Source organism: Castanea sativa, chromosome 12, assembly GCF_040712315.1.
Source record: "Castanea sativa cultivar Marrone di Chiusa Pesio chromosome 12, ASM4071231v1".
NCBI lineage: Eukaryota > Viridiplantae > Streptophyta > Magnoliopsida > Fagales > Fagaceae > Castanea > Castanea sativa.
The window spans coordinates 45,592,620-45,609,736 of record NC_134024.1 but is presented as its reverse complement, the minus strand read 5'-3'; the positions used below and the strand labels follow the sequence as shown (position 1 = coordinate 45,609,736).

Below are 17,117 nucleotides of genomic sequence, written 5' to 3'. Positions count from 1 at the left end.
GATATTGCTAGTGATTATATTTCTAGATATTTTATATATAAATGGACTTCATTAGTTATAAATTAGAGGGACACATGGTCAAATTATAGTGCATCAAGTGGGTTTTAGTTAGCTCAACTGGTAAAGTTTCTGATGGTCGAATAAAAGCTATTATCAGGAGCGGACGCCATAAGTTGAAACTCTCTATAAAAAAAAATATGTGACATAAGATTAGAGTGGATTAATCTTTTTTTTTTTTTTTTGTCCTTTGTTTTAAAAATATTATATATAGATATGTAAAAGAGGAGGAGAGACACCATCTCCATCATCAGGGTAAATAATAGACCCTAGGATATCAGAGATGGTGTCATCCTTTCAAAAATTAGAAACACAATATCGTGTTTGATAATTTGATTGCTTTAACCAAATCCACCTGTGCATAATTATCATCTACTTGACTTTAAAATTGGTATTTAAGCACTACTACTGCCTAAAATACCTAACAATCATTCATTTCTTATCCCTTGTCATGCTCCATTCAGTCGTCCTTAGCATCTTCGATGAGATATTGCAATAAATGTATCATTCTTGATGATGTGTAAATCGTCAGCCGAGTTGGTTCATCCAGATGGTGTTGAACCCTCGTCACTCCTCCTGCACAAAAGGGGCAAAGGCTCTCCTGAGATGGTCACCGGTGTGGTGCCTGCCACAACATCTCCGATGCTAAAGTCAGTACGCAGAAATCTTTTGAGAGAAAGATGAGAAGCGTGAAATTATTTTTGGGTAAGAATTCTGTACATTCTGTGCTTCTAATGAGTGTGTATATATAGCTTTGTGGTTTCTCGCTGTTGGGGTCTTGTTTGTGGTTTTAATACTCTTCTTGTAACGCTTTTGGGCATATTAGTGCAGGTCTTGATGAGACTCCAACGGTTTGACAATTAGCTAGTAACTGTCCGAGGCATTGAATCCTCTTATTAATGACTCGCCTGCCCTCGTCCATGCCGCTTTGTAGGTGGACGAAGGTGTTTCATGAGGTTGTCCAACTCTTATTATTGACTCGCCTGCCCTCTTATTAGTGCCTTCTCCAACTTTCAATCATTTCTCTGTGTTTCTTCTCCTCCCACCTGTCTTTGCAATTTTATTCGAGCCATTGCATTCTGTGGTTAAGCTTCCCTTTGAGGTATGTTTTCTTCCTTCCCTTGTCCTTTGCTTCTCTATGGTTTTGGTAGATGGTGCTTAATTTCTTATTTTTGCTCTCTCTTTTTTATTTTTTATTTTTAGGATTTTTCTCCCCTTCTCCATTGTTTGGTTTTCATGGAGTAGCTCTGAGGTCAGGGTATCTTGCCCCTCAATGTCCTTTTTTGTGTGTTTGGGGGCTTCTTTAAGTGCTTCCCATGCCTTTTTCCCTTTGATTGGGAACTTTTTTTTTTTTAAGGTAGTAGTTTAGGCATTGTGCTGGGCGGTCTGCTCCCCTTGCTTTGTCAATCAATTGACTGGTTTGAGGGTTTGATGAGCGAACGGGGGGTAATGTCTGAAGTAAGGTCGAGTGAGCTTGAGACCGGGTTATCATCCAGTGACAACCCTGTGGAGGGAGATACTATTGTCTCTGTCCCTCGTGAGGTTAGGGCTTTCCATACCCTTGGGGAGATATGTGGTTTAGACACTCTCTAGATTTAGGGATAGGCCTCAATTTTCTGATAGGGTTAGGGTTTGTCTTCCTCGTGAGGAGGAACGGGCTTGCCATTTCTCCCCTGGGGAGGTATGCTTCTACGAGGCTGCCTTCCTAAGTAGGCTCAGGTTCTCGGTTCATCCTTTTATCATGGAGCTCTTGAATCATTTCGAAATTGCTCCTAGGCAGCTCATGCCCAAATCCTGGAGGATAGTGGTCAGTTGTATGGAGATATGGCTGGTTGCTACCGACAAAGATATGATTAGGGTGGACGGACTTGTCTACTTGTATTGACTAAAAGAATCCAAGGAGTATGGGTACTAAGAGCTAGTGTCTTGGGTCAAGGAGGCTAGGATCGTCAAGGACTTACCCTCATCGTTTCGGTACTGGAAGTCCCATTTCTTTTTTGTCTCCGGGGATGAGTGGGAGACCCCTTCTAGCGAGGTGTGGGGGGACGTCCTTAGGTTGCTCTGTAAGTGGGGAACCCTAAGTCTTGGTGCGTCGTCTTTCCACCCATCTTTCGTCAATAATTTCATCTTATTTTATTCCTTTTGATCACATTTTGTCACTACTAACTCTTCTTGCCTGCTATTTCGTGCACAGTTAGGAGATGGCCAAAGCTTAAAAGTAGATATAGGCAGCGTGTTGAAGCGGCCATCAAGTATGCAAGGACGATAGAAGATTTTGGCGATCTTGTTGACCCACGGACTCTAGCTTTTCACTATCTTGGTCTAAAGCCCTTTGCCTTCGTTTTGCGCAATATAGAAATTGAACAAAAGAAGAGTAAGTGTTTGTTTAGTTCGTCCATGTCGACCTTTCTTCGCCTTTCTTCCTTCTTTTTTCTTCTATTTTTTTTTTTTTACAAGTTTATTTCTTTTACAAAGATGACGACGAATTTTAATCAGGGGATGTACGCACGAATGAGGGCCAAGAAGAACAAGCCTTTTTCCAACATTGGGATTAGGGCTCTACGTGTGACGGATAATGGGGCCTCCGTCACTCCAGGTACTCTACCACCCCCAGGACTGAGACGACGAGGACAGCCTCCTCGGCTACCTTGGTTGAGGAGATCATCCCCCAATGAAAGAGGTCACAGACTGGTGACAAGGGGAAGGAAAAAGCCAACTTTCGTTCGTTCAGTGTTTAGGACGATGCTAGGGTCGAGCTGACAAGGGTGCGAGAGGTTTTTACTGTCGAGGATATGAAAGTGTTCTCGAGCATGCCTCCCAATGAGGTTGTGGGTCATCATCTCCACAAGCTCGTCTAGGTAGTGTACTTGTGCAAATTCACCCTTTTTTTTCCATTGTCTTGAAGTCTGGTTCCTCTTTTCTTCTTCTTTTTTGTAGGTTCTAGGGGAGAGCCTCACATCACCTCAGAGTTCCTTACCTAGGAGGTAAAGGTGGCATAGGTGGTGTCCTAAGTGGAGGTTTTGAAGGCAAAAAACTCCAAACTAAAGAAGGAACTGATTACTACTATGGGTGAGGCTAACACCGTCAAGATGCAGGTTAAGGGCCTCTCTAACGAGTTGAAGGTGGAGAAGCAGTTGGTCTCGAAGAAGGATGAGCAACTTTTGACCGCGAAGGAAAAACTTAAGACGATTGCTGCTAAATCCATGGAGGCCTTTAAGACGATGGAGGAGTACAACACCGTCCTCTTCGACAGGTACTTCAAAGGTTTTGAGCTCCTAAGGCAGTACCTTGCCAAGCACCCCACCGGAGAGGATCTAGAAGAGGTGGACAAGGAAATGGCCACTGACGAAGCCTCCTAGCTCATGGCTCTTGAGGACGATGCTCCTGAGAGTGCTCTCCCTCTTCTTGCCGGTGATGCCTGAACCTACTTTATTTGCTTTTTCTTTGTGATTATATATATATATATATATATATATATGTTTATTTTTTGGGTGCCTAGTGTGTTTTGGGCTTTCCGATTCTAGTTTCAGAACAATGTTTTCATTTTACTTCAAGAATGATGTTTTTGCTTAGTGTTTATGGGCTTTTAATTATAATGTTGACATAACATTGGTTGCCCGTTGTTTTTGGGCCTTTAATCATAATTTAGTACTTACTTGTTTTTGCTTCTTCCTCGCATAATACTTAGTGAATGTGTGTGGTCTTTGTCTGCTTCATTTCTATGCGCTGACACTACTGTTACTTAGCTAGAAGTTTTGCTGACTCATACTTGATGAGGGGGTCTTGATCCGTCAGTAACTTGTCTTCATCTAGGTGGGACCTCATTGCAATGCTAATTTTCCTTGACTTACACCTAGTGAAGAGTTTTTGTCATTCTTGGCTTTGTCAGTAATTTACATCCGTCTACGCAGAATTTTGTTACTTAGCCAATTTTCTTTGAGTTACACCCAGCAAAGGGATTTTGTCATTCTTTGAATTCGTCAGTAACTTACATCTGTCTATGCAGAATCTTGTTTCTTGGCCCATTTTTGTGTGATTTACACCCATTTAAGGGATCTTGTGATTCTTTTACTTCGTCAATAACTTACATCCATCAAAGCGGAATCTTGTTACTTAGCCAATTTTTGTGACTTATACCAATTTAAGGGATCTTGTCACTCTTTGACTTCGTCAGTAACTTATATCCGTCTGTGCGGAATCTTGTTACTTAGCCATTTTTTGTGACTTACACCCATTCAAGGGATCTTGTCACTCTTTGACTTCGTCAGTAACTTACATCCATCTGTGTGGAATCTTGTTACTTAGCCAATTGTTGTGACTTACACCTATTTAAGGGATCTTGTCACTCTTTGACTTCATCAGTAACTTACATCCGTTTGTGCGGAATCTTGTTACTTAGTCAATTTTTGGCTTTTAAACTGTTAGATTTGTTTGCACTAAGTCATTGGCTGAATAGTCGTTTTATTACTTTAAAAAAATGAATACAATTATTTGTTACATCTATTGATGGTATTTCTTCAGGAGCTAAATGTTCCATGGTCATGGCAATCTTTGCCCGTCTAAGGTCTTCAAGTGGTAACTGTCTTATCTAGAGTAATGGACAACCCGGTAGTGTAATACTCGGAAAAAAAAAGTATTTAAGTAAATCTTTTGTGGGGTCAATTTTATAATTTATAAATATAAGGGAGGTTTTAGGAAATAAAGTTGAAACCCTAGCTATATATAAGCTAATTTAAGTCAGCGTATAATGATAAATATTTTTTAGAAAGGAGACTACCCAAAATACTCAAATAGAGAAGGTTTGGCTGCACAATAGAGGTAAAAGCCTAAGAATGTCTTTTTTCTCAAATCAAAGTTTTATTTGGAAGTATTTTTTTTTTATGTGAGTATTTTGGCCAAGAAGTGAAACTATTTAAATATCTAATGAATTTTACAGTCTGAACCAAAGAAGGGATTAAATTATATTCTTGAATATCTGTATTGTTTTGATAATGCATATCCTTTCCTACGGCCACTTTTGTGTTAAGTATTAGATGGATCTGTAGGAAATTAGGCATGGTCATGGTGGTCTGGTTTTACACAGCTTTTGCCTTAAAAAGTTGTACTTTTGGTGAATAAGAAAGTCAACAACAACATGGTATTGATGATGTGAGTGTGTCATAGTATAGATGAGGGCTAAAACAAGAAACAAATAGCCTTCAACTTCTTTTTATTATTATATTTTGTTTATTGGTTTTGGTAGGGGTGAATAGGAAGTTAATGAGGTTTAACCAGTCATAAATTATAGTGAAAAAAAAAAAGGAAACAAGGAACACACGTACTTGAGGATGGCCCACGTGCCTACATAGTAATAGGAGTTATGGTACTATTTCTAGGACATTAGTTGTGACAGAAAAAAATAATAATATATGTATATAGAAAAATATTATGATTAGGTGGAATTTTGGTGTGAGATAAGTGGATAGATATTGGATATTTTTAGTAGTCTCTCTTCTGGTCGGGTAGTGTTATAAGTTCTTCTTAAATTATTTGATTATTGAGTAAAAATATTTGAAAATTTTTTTAGGTGATATCTAAGGATTTTAGAAGAAGTGTTTGGGAGAAATTCCTTTTGGTATGGCTTTTGAAGGTAAGTAACCTTATCCTAATTTGTTTTATTTTGTGTATTTTAACTATTGAAAATTACAGTTGTTACAATTTTATTTCAATTGTATCACAGATTTCAAGTAAAGAATTATCATAAATATATCTAATTACTAAATATATGATGTATTTTATTTAATTGTTTTTAGCCATACTGATTCAAAGTAAGGAATAAAGAATTTTCACAAATATATATGAGCATTGAATATAAGATTTATTTAATTTAATTTTTTTTTAGCTATATTGATTTAAAGTATGAATATAGAAATATCACAAATATATTTGAATATTGAATATATGATTATATATATGTACTTGAATAAGATATAATTTTGTTAGAAACTATGATTTCATATATATGGTTATGGACAATCTGAGTATGAATTGATTCTGATACCTAGCCAATGGGGGTTATTTATTAGTACTTTGATACCCAAACTAATGGGGGTTATTCATTGGTACTTCGATACCCAAACCAATGGGAGTTGTTCATTGGTACTCTAATACTCAACCAATGGGGGTTATTCATTGGTACTCTGATGCCTAGTCACGGGGATATAGCGTGACCATAGTTATAAAACTGTTAAGAATATGAATTACGTTTGATTATTTGAACTATTTGAGTTCTTAAAACTACATATTTAGTTTTGGAAATGTTTGAATATTTGAACTATTTTGAGTCCTTAGAACTACATATTTGATTTTGGAAATGTTTGAGTATTTGAACTATTTTGAGTCATTAAATCTGCTTATGTATTTTTGGAACCTATTGTAAGTTATAGTTTTTGATATATGGAAAATTAACTACTTTCTAAACCATCTATGCTATATTTGATAGATTAAAGTATGTGATCTATTTGCAACTTATTATTTTAAGACTATGAAACTTCTTTAGTTATTTTGGAAAACTCATAGTATATTATAACTTTTGAAGATTCATATTACATCTTATTACTTTACAGATCTATTACTTAATAGAACTTATTAGGATTTTGGTTACTTATTGAGTTGTTAACTCACCCCTTTTTCCCCTCCAGTTTCAAATTGTGAAGAATAGCGAGTTTTGGGAATCTTGATGTTGTGTTATGAGTAGGGAAAGAAGCTTAGTGATTTTGGGATTGGATGATCTTCTAATAGTTTTATAATTATTGGCTAATTGGTATTATGTACATGAGGTTTGGATTTTGTTCCTATTAAATTATTGGAGATCTATTCTAAAAGAAATAATTTTGAGGTATTTTGGATTTATTTTATTTAAATTTAAGGATAAATTTTAGTTGCTAAGAAGGCCTTGCACACTTGTAGGGTGCTTACTTTATAAGCGTACAGTAGTTGTCATGTGTCTATCTTTATAGTTGGGTTCGGGGCATGATAGGTAAGGTCCTTCCCAAGTTGGGCTGAGTTTCCCTTGGGCTGGGTCCTTGGTTGCTGGGGTGACTTAGCACAGGACAAGGTCTCCTATATTGAGTTGTCTGAGCTTCACTCTCTTGTTGTAGTACTTAGCCATTTTCTGCTGATATTTCGCCATTCTGTTGGAGGCTTCATCTCTGATCTCATCCAAGCAATCCAGGTTGATCTTTAGTTTATCATCGTTGCCTTCTTCGTGGAACATTCCTTGTCTTATGTTGGTTATTCCCACTTCGACTATGATTACTGTCTCAGTGCCATCAGTGAGTCTGAAGGGGGTCTCTCCTGTCGGGGTTCTGGCTGTGGTCTTGTAAGCCCATAAGACATTGGGCAATTCCTCCGGCCATGCTCCCTTTGCAGCGTCCAACTTGGCTTTGATGATTTTGAGCAGTGTTCGATTAGTCACCTCCATCTCTCCATTCGCTTGTGGGTGTCCTGGGGATGAGTACTGGTTCTTGATCCCTAGGCTTGAGCAAAAATCCCTGAAGCCTTAACTGTCAAATTGTCCTCCATTTTCTGATATGATCGTCCATGGAATCCCAAACCTACAAATTATATTCTTCCATACGAAACTCTAGATTTTTGCTTTAGTGATGGTTGATAATGCCTCTACTTCAACCCATTTTGTAAAGTAGTCAATAGTGACTAGTAGAAACTTTACCTGCCCCTTACCTCGGGGCAATGGGCCAACGATGTCCATCCCTCATTGTGCAAATGGCCATGGGAGCTTATCGTCGTCAACTTCTCTGCTGGGAGGTGTTGAACATTCTCAAACCTCTGGCATTTGTCTCATTTCTTGATAAGCTCCCTCGCATCCACCTGCAGAGTAGGCTAGAAGTAACCTGTTCTGATAACTTTTCTTACCAAGGATCTCAGGCCTGCATGGTCTCCGCAAATCCCTTCATGGATTTCCTCTAGGATGTATTTGGCCTCTTTTTCATTGACGCACTTCAGGTACGGCATGGAAAAGCCTCTCTTATACAAGGTACCGTTCAGGATCGTGAATATGGCTACTCTCTTCTTGACCTTTCTGGCCTTCTCGATGTCTTGCGAGAGGTACCCATCTTGAAGGAAGGATATGATCGGGGTCATCCAGTTGCTTGTGCTCTGGATTGTGAAAGTAGAGACTTCTTCAATGCTGGGGTGCTTCTGGACTTTAACCTTCAAATCTTTATCTGTTGGCCTTGCTTCTGATGATGACTGCTTCGCCAGTTCATCTACCCCCATATTTTGGCTTTTGGGGATTTGTGCAAATTCCACTTTGTTGAACTCCTGTGCCAGAAGCTTTGTCAACTTCAAGTACTTTTGCATCCTCTTCTCTTTCACTTTAAATTCCCCCTTTATTTGACCCACGACGAGCTTGGAATCACTCCGAAAGAGTATTTTTTAATTACTAGAGCCTTCGCGACCCTTAAACCTATCGGTACTCCTTCGTATTCGGCTTCGTTATTGGTGGTCGGGAATGTTAACTGGACTCCATACTTGAGCGTCTCTCCTTCGGGGATAATGATGATGACCCCTACTCCACCTCTTTTTTGGACTGATGAACCGTCAGTCTGAATCATCCATTTCATTGCTTCGTCCGTACTTTCCTTGTCAGGGACTGTAAATTCAGCGAAATATAGATGTAATGATGATATATATAGTGTGTATGAGGATGTAGTGGAGAAGATATGATAAAATAGCAAAATAGAATATTTCGCGGGTATCTCGCGAGAAGGCCTTACCTGCGAGACACTCGCGAAAACCAGCTGTCACCATTTGTCTTGACTCTTCGCATCCCAGTCATGTGCTGAGCACATGCCTCACTTCGCAGGAAAGCTACTCGCGAGCTACCAGCGAAATCTTCTTTTGTTTTCAATAGTTGCCTTGAGTCTTCACACACACTCTCTCTCTCACACACAACCCTTACAAATAAATCCCACATGAAATACAGGGTACAAAAGATTGAACAAAATTACAATCAAATTTTGTACGAAATTAAAGCCAATACAAAATAGTTATAAATTACAACTTTACACATCCATATGTTGCTAACTTGTAGCTCGAACCCATTCCTCTTTAAACACCCCCCCCCCCCCCCCCCAAAAGCATTTTAGAAGTAGGGAGATGTCAAAATTTTCCAAATATTTGGAGGGTCATTTCCCCCAAGTCCAATCATGGCTCTGGCCATGATTATAGGCATGGGTTGATCCCTGTTATGCTCTCTCTCTCTCTCTCCCTCCCTTGAAATATTTTTGTTAATTTTTTATGTGAATTTTATCATTAATCAATTTGATAGGTGTTGAAAATTTTTATGATATTCAGTTGCATGCTCTAATTGATATGTGGTTGCTATTACTGAGCAATTGGCAAGGATTTTTGAAGAGAGGGTGATTATGTAGAAAAAATTGTGATTTTCAATACAAGAAAAACAACCAAAAAAACTTTCCAAAATTTTTTCAAGAACAACCTAACATTGGAAAATAAGTAATTTCCTTAATAATATTTTCAACTGAACAAAGTTCAGTCAGGAAATGTTTTACATCAAAAGAATTGCAAATAGCGCATTCTGATGTGTTATTTATCAATGATCTAATGCACTAAATATATTGCTTTGTATGACGAATGAACATACTAAAAAACAAGACAAATACAGAAATCATATGTGCTAATTGGAGATCTCTCTTTTGGCCACAATCACAATAGCTTCCATCAACAATTTATATGCAAAACTTATTCCTAACATTCCATGACATAATGCTTTTTGTTCTTATATTTTTCGTACTTACAAAGTTTCTAAAGATCAAAGATCAATAAATATATTAATAATCAAATAGTGAAATTTTAAGTTATAATATTATGCATAAAAAACAAAGTCTATAGATCAAATAGTAAATAAAATCTAATTGACATGAAGTTTAAGTTGAATATTAAGAACATAAAAAATATGTAATCGAGTGGTTATATTTTTAAAATATGTAAACATATTAAAATTTTTAGTGAGAGTTGTAACTATTGGCTACAACATAGTTTGTATCCAAACTTTGTCGATCTCTTACAAAGTCAGATTTGACCTTCAAATTCTGAAGTTACCCAAATAACCCAGTCAATGCCTAAAGCAAAAGTCTAGTTTTTATAATAATTTAATTTTCACTTAGTCAGAAAACATTTTAGAAAGCTGTCTCACTTTTCATTTTCCTTGTTGTTTTTCTTCTTGGGGTTCCTCTTAACCAAAAATTTCATTTTTCTCTTTTGGTTTCATGCCCAATTCTATTATTTTTCTCCTCTTCTCATAGGGGAGGTCCATTGGGCCAAAACTATCAAATTCTTTGCAACACTATTTATTTATAAGACTTCAAATCTAATTCCTTGATACACAAGGAGTGCATTACTTCTTTGATAATAAATAGACTTTCCTTAACTATTAAGGAATAATATTTCCTTCCACGCACAGAGGAAATTCAAGAAAATAACCAAATTTAATTTTCCTTCTTCAATAAGAAAATCCAATTAGCTTTTAAAATCACAATAGGACTTTAAAACAATTTCTCAACAGAATAGTGTTCCTCCTCAAAAGGAGACATTGTTTATGTCTTGTTTTTAGGGACAACAGCATGGCTAACTAATCACCCTAAAAACTGTTTCATTAAGGGGAAGACCCCAATTTGAACTTGATGAAATCCAAGATTGCAGCAGCTTTGCATTAATGATAATTGGTCCTTTTTTTATGGAGTTAAAGATGATATTGGCTGAAACTATGTATGTGTTTGGGATTGAATTATAAGCTAGCTTTTTTTTTTTTTTGTATATAAATTTTTTAAAAACCTCACTTTTGTCTTAGTTTTTTATTTTTTTATTTTTTTTTTAAGTATAAGTATATTTTAACACACTTTTACCAAAATCTTTTCATCAAAAAGCTAAGCTATTCTTTTCTTTAATTAGTTTTTTTACTTACAAGTGCTCCAAGCTCATTTGTCAAATTTTGGGTGGGTCCGAAATTGACATGAAAAGGCCATTTTGCCCTTCAACCCATTGCTCTTCTATTTCCCTTATCTGGCTGTTTCTCTCCTCAGTGATAGAGGGAAATTCTTGTACTTAAGCTTATTTATTATAGCTGTGGGCTTTCATAGGCTGTTGCTAATCTTGTGGGCTTCAATTGGTTGATTTCATGGAATGGCTTTAGGACTTTATTGTCCATATGGATGGGCTTTGAAGCTTATGTCATGGGGCTTGTTATGAACCCATCTTGAATTAATTTTGGATGGCTATTTCAAGTGTGTGGGCTGTACTTGCGGCCTGTGGACTTGGATGGCTCGTGAGTTAATAATAATGGGCTTTAGGCTGATTGTATGAGTTTCATCTACTCACAGATTCAAAATCCATAAGTTTCCTCCTTGAAGACTTGGTTCTTTAGAGTCTAGACTACCCATCTCAATTAATTAGAATTTATACGTTACAAAATATTAGTTCATGTCACCATCTAAGGAATAATGTTATTTCAATGCTCAATTACCTTTAACAGTATAGAAATAAGTTTCATTAGAAAGTGACAATTACCTCTAAAATTATTTTTGACGTTTTTTGTAGACCCACTTATTTGTTGGAAAGTTTTTTACAAGGATTTGATCTAGATTCAATTTAAGATAGAGAAGATTACATAACTTTATTTTCTAGTTTCAATTACAATATAAGTCGGGAAAAGTGAGTTATTCTAGGATAGTGTATTTGAGGATCCCAAATCCAAATTTGTTTTGTTGGGAACAATATGATTTATGGATACTCCAAATTTTATTGGGTGGGAATGGGTTTTGAAATGTTCAACTAGATGACTAAACGTGACTCTGTGTCTTGGAACACAATGTTATTGATCTTCTTTTAAAATGACTTTTGGGTTCAAAGCCTTAGTACTTTTGTTGAGATGTGGAGTCAAGGTGTTAGGCTAAATTCCATAACCTATGCCATTGAACACAATACAATTTCGTATATATATGATGTTGAATATATGGGGGAATTAATTTGCATGAGCAGATTGTTCAAATGGAACTACTCTTGATGTTCTAGTTGGTACTTGGTAGTTGTCTTGTTGATAGCTTCACATAACACAATGCAGTTTTGTAGACTTATTTAATCAATGGACTAGCATATTTTGAGTTAGAGGAAGAAGCTTTGGAACGGCTTAATCAAATGACTATTGTCTTGGATGAGATTTCTCTTGCAACAATTCTTTAGTGTTAGTTCAGGTGAGAAGTATGTTTCAATTGGGGAACAGCTACATGGATGAACAATCAAGACTAGAATGGGTTCCTTTGTTGCTATAAGAAATTAGTCGCTAGCATGCACTATGCAGAGGAAAGTCTTAAATATATATATATATATATATATATAATTTCTATCGCACCAAAATGAAAATACTACAATTTTTTTCAAAAATTCAAATCAAACTCACATTAAAATTAAACTCCAACTCCCAAATATGTAAAATATGTGATGTGATGAAGCTAAATATCCAATGCATAACCAAATTCAAGATTTTTAACAAGGCTTTGAAGTCACACAATAGAAAGAGGTTGTTGACCTTAAGTAAAAGTGTAGGTTGTAGCCAAGGCATCCCTAGTTGTAGCCAAGGCATCCCCCCTTTACCCTCAAAGAAAAATTTCTGATTTCGCTACTGACAGGGTCAATACCTTGATTTTATTAACATGGCACACAATCCACACAATTTACTTAAATTGGAATTAATAGGCTTAGTTCATCACCAACAGGCCTAAAACCGTTATACATGAAACTTATATATATTTAAAGATTTAGAAAGATTGTATATTTTTCCTCAAGTTTTTAAATTTAAAAAACGTTATATAACACCATTTTATCATTTATGATGAAACCAAGATCACCAAAAGGAAAAAGTGCAATAAGAAAAGCACCACAAAAACGTATTACATTAAGTATACAATACACACAGCTTCTCACCAAAATAATAATAATAATAATAAACATGATCTAGTATGATAAATAATCAAATACCCCTCCCAAACTCCTGAAATAAAATGGGAACACTTGTAATGGAAGCAACATATGCATGAGTTTATTTATAAGGGAAAATTCTTATCCAACTAAATTCAGTTTTAATGTCTCCTCCACTTCACCCTTCTTCCTGTTGGATGGCCAATTGCAAAAAACTTAATAAACCAACTGCTCTTCCTTTTGATTATAATTTGTCCAACAAAAACTCCAACTATAAATCCACATCCATATCCCATCGCAACTACCTTCCAGCCAAACTCAAAGGAAAACTCGGAGCCTTGGTTTGCTTCAAAATTTGAAGGTGGGGTTGGTGAGTCCTCCGAACTGGCACATCTTTTGGACAATGGGTTTCCACACAATTCTACATTTCCATCAAATGAATTGTTTTGAAATGTGAGAAATTGTTTCCCTTGTGGTATAGGTCCAGTAAGATTATTATAAGACACATTCAAAAAAGTAAGAAAGGTGAGCTCCACCAATTGTGGAGGAATCTCTCCAACTAGCATATTTTGAGAAAGATCCAGTGATTCTAGGTTTGTTAAGGTTGCCAAAGACAGTGGAATGAAACCAGTAAGAAAATTGTTGGAAAGGTTAAGCATGTAAAGCGCATTTAGATTTCCCACAACTTTTGGAATTTCTCCTTCAAAATTGTTGCTTGATAGATCAATGGCCACAAAGAAATCTTGGATTCTAGAATATTTTATCTTTATGCCTTTGTTTGTCAATATCATTGGGTAACGGTAGGAGTAAACCCAGCCATTTCTTTGGAGAACTTGAGTTGTTTGCATGTATGCTAGGCCACTTACATCAAGGATTTGCATGGCTTTCCAAATTTGGAAATATTCATATGGCAGCTTACCAGTAATATAATTGTTAGAGAGGTCAATGACATGTAACTTTGGGAACCTAGAATTTGTTTCAGGTTTTCCAATAGAACCATGGAATCCATTCGATTGCAAAATAAGAACCCTCAACTCTGGAAGAATGCCTAACCAAGAGGGGAAAATATCACTTATATAATTGTTTCCAATATCAAGAATTTCCAACATAGTACAACTAGTCAGTGACCTTGGTAAAGCCCCTTGAAAACGATTTTGATTCAAACTCATCATCCTTAATTTGCATCCTTCCATGAATATTTGAGGAATGCGGCCATGGAAGTTGTTGTTCTGAAGATTAAGAATATAAAGGTTTCTCAAATCTCCTAAACATTGGGGAAGGAAGCCACTCAAGTTGTTGTATGAAAAATCAAGATAAGAAAGTGAACTCAATTTACAAATCATTTGAGAGATGTTTCCACTCAACATGTTGTTAGAGACAGAATAATAAAAGATGGATGGAGGTGGAATTGGCAGTGACCCTTTAAGCTTGTTGTTTGAAAGGTACAAAACTTGTAGATTGGTCCAAGGGAGAGCATCTGAGATTTGATCAAAACCTGTGAGTAGGTTGTCAGACATCTCTAAAATCACAAGAGTGTCTTTACTCAAGTTTGAGATCCATTTCGGTATTTGGCCATGAATTTTGTTCCTAGAAAGGACCAAAACTTCCAACTGATCTTGGTTTCGAAGGAACTCTGGGAAGTTACTTAAGTTACAAGAACCCATTCCTAATACATTAAATGTTTGAAAGGTAGAATTGGTACTAGGATCAATAACCAATGAAAGATTGTTAAAAGATAAATCAAGGTGGAAGAGGTTATTGAGCTTTCGAAACGAGTCAAATTCTATTGTGCCACTCAAGTTATTTGAATACAATTCTAAAATTTGAAGATTCAAAAGGCTAGAAATAGATGTTGGAATTGGACCACACAATTTATTGTTTGGAAGCCATAGTGTAATTAGTTGGGTGAGGTTTGCTAGCCACGATGGGATAGGACCGGTTAATTCATTCCTACCAAGTACTAATGATGTAAGTTTAGTCAGGTTTCCCATAGAAAACGGGATATCACCATATAAACTAGTATTTGCTAGACGTAAAATGGTGAGTTTGGATTGCTTACCAACCCAAGAGAGAGTCCCATGGCTGAAAATATTATCTGAAAGATCTAGATATGTGAGCTTCGTCAGGTTAGCAAATGACAATGGTATTGGACCAGAGAAATTGCAACTTTTAGCATCCAAGTAATATAAGGATTTGAGGTTACCAATTGAATCCGGTAGCTTGCCAGAGAAACTTGTACCCCTAAGTGTCAAATATTCAAGGCGGCTACTTCTGTTAAATTCTGGTACCCAACCAGTGAGTTTTGGATTAGAGCGCACACTGAGAGACTTGAGGTTTGGTAGCTGAAAAATTCCGGTTGGAAACTCACCATGCAAATCACAATCTCTAAGAAAAATAGTTGTTAAAGAAGATAAGTTTGCCAAGATACTGGGTATAGTGGACGATATGTCCACCTCACTCAGAATTAGTTCTTCCAAGTTTGTTAACTTCTCAGCTATACTTCTGAGACCAGGCTTGTGGAGCTTCAATGGATTTAGAGCGAGGTTTAGGGAAACCAACTTAGAGAGTTGTAAAATTTCTGATGGGATCTTACCTGAAAATCCAGAACAAGAGAGGTCAAGGTGAGTAAGCTTTGAAAGTTGCCTTACTCCAATGGGGATTTCAGAGTGATTGAAGTTGTTGATGGAGAGATTAAGCTTTTGAAGGTGAACAAGCTGGAAGAGGCTGCTATTGGAGTTGATAGAACCATAAAGAGAACTGTTACTGAGGTCAAGGCTGATCACATGACCCGTGTTTTCATCACATTGAATACCATCCCACGTGCAGCAATCACTACTTTGTGCCATCCACGACGAAATCTTTGAGTAAGCGGAAGTGGATTGATTGATGATAAGGCTTTCTTTGAATTGCAACAAGGCAAAGCTCTCATCATCATGACATAGTGGCTGCGTAGAAGAAAAAGAGCCAGCAGAAACAAGAGAAAGCAGAGACAATAGAAAGAGAAACTGCATGAACATCACGAAAGAAAGTGATAAACCCATAATGTTCTATTGGAGTTTGTATTGCTGTAACGTATGCTGGAGAAGCAAATAAATAGAGAAGAGAACAGGGATTTTCTAAACCAATCTCTACGTCACCCTCACATACCATTCATGTTAAACGATAAATGTATCATTCTCATTGATGAAAGTCTCGGCCGGGTAGACCACGGTCACTTTTCCGCGTGAGTGTACTGTAGACTCCATCATTCTCAATGACAGCAATCTTCTGTGGAATTTGTCTTAGTACGATAGAAACAAAGACAGAGACTGTTGAGGAGAAAATCTGGCATACGCAACGATTCTATGTAATGAAGAAATAGGAATTGTATTTTTCTTTCATAAGTTGTTTGGTGTTAACGTAACGATATGGTCCCTATATGGCATACGCAGTGAGATGGTGAGTCTGGCATTTGTGTCACGCAAGGGGCTTCTATAGATTTTATTTATTTATTTATTTTTTAAAATGACAATTTGGTGCCTAAAATCACGGGTATGGGTTTCGAAATGACTCCGCTAACAAACAGGGGTCAAATCTCCGCTAATTTCGCGACGAAGTCAAAAAGTTTGATGGCTGAAATTGAAAGTCATGCTGAGAGCTGGCAAAATGTGGGCTTGGGCGACAATACTGGAGTAAATGGCCACCTAAATTATTATTAAAGCCCCAATGCACAGAACTCTTAAGTCGAACATGGAAAACGAATATTTAAGATTCATTTCATTTTCAGTAAAATATTTAATGTGTAGAACATTTTTATTAAAATATTTGCAGGCATTTAATGTCTGTTTGGCTAATTTATTTTTGTCAACTTATTTTACTATTCAATTTATTTTTGCTAATGTTCACGAGTTCCACTACATTTTTTTAGTACTATTCATATGTCATACTGTACTATTGCAACTAACATTTACTTTTATCTACAGTATTTTCAGCAAAAATTTTTCAATTTCAACAAAATAAGCAGATTCCAAACAAAGACCCTAGTGTAATATGTAAAATTTTTCAAATACAGGCTCAGCACTAGA

General features: G+C 36.6%; 1 protein-coding gene across 1 annotated transcript; it reads right to left on the bottom strand.

Annotated features, from left to right (window-relative positions):
- Nucleotides 1–13,138: 13,138 nt before the first annotated feature.
- On the bottom strand, nt 13,139–16,106 carry LOC142618634 (receptor-like protein 6). Its single transcript, XM_075791582.1, has 2 exons — nt 15,206–16,106; nt 13,139–15,013 (listed from the first exon to the last, which is right to left on the bottom strand). Exons 1-2 carry the CDS (start codon nt 16,092–16,094, stop codon nt 13,215–13,217), a joined length of 2,688 nt encoding a protein of 895 aa, XP_075647697.1. The 5' UTR covers nt 16,095–16,106; the 3' UTR covers nt 13,139–13,214.
- Between the last annotated feature and the right edge of the window lie 1,011 nt (nt 16,107–17,117).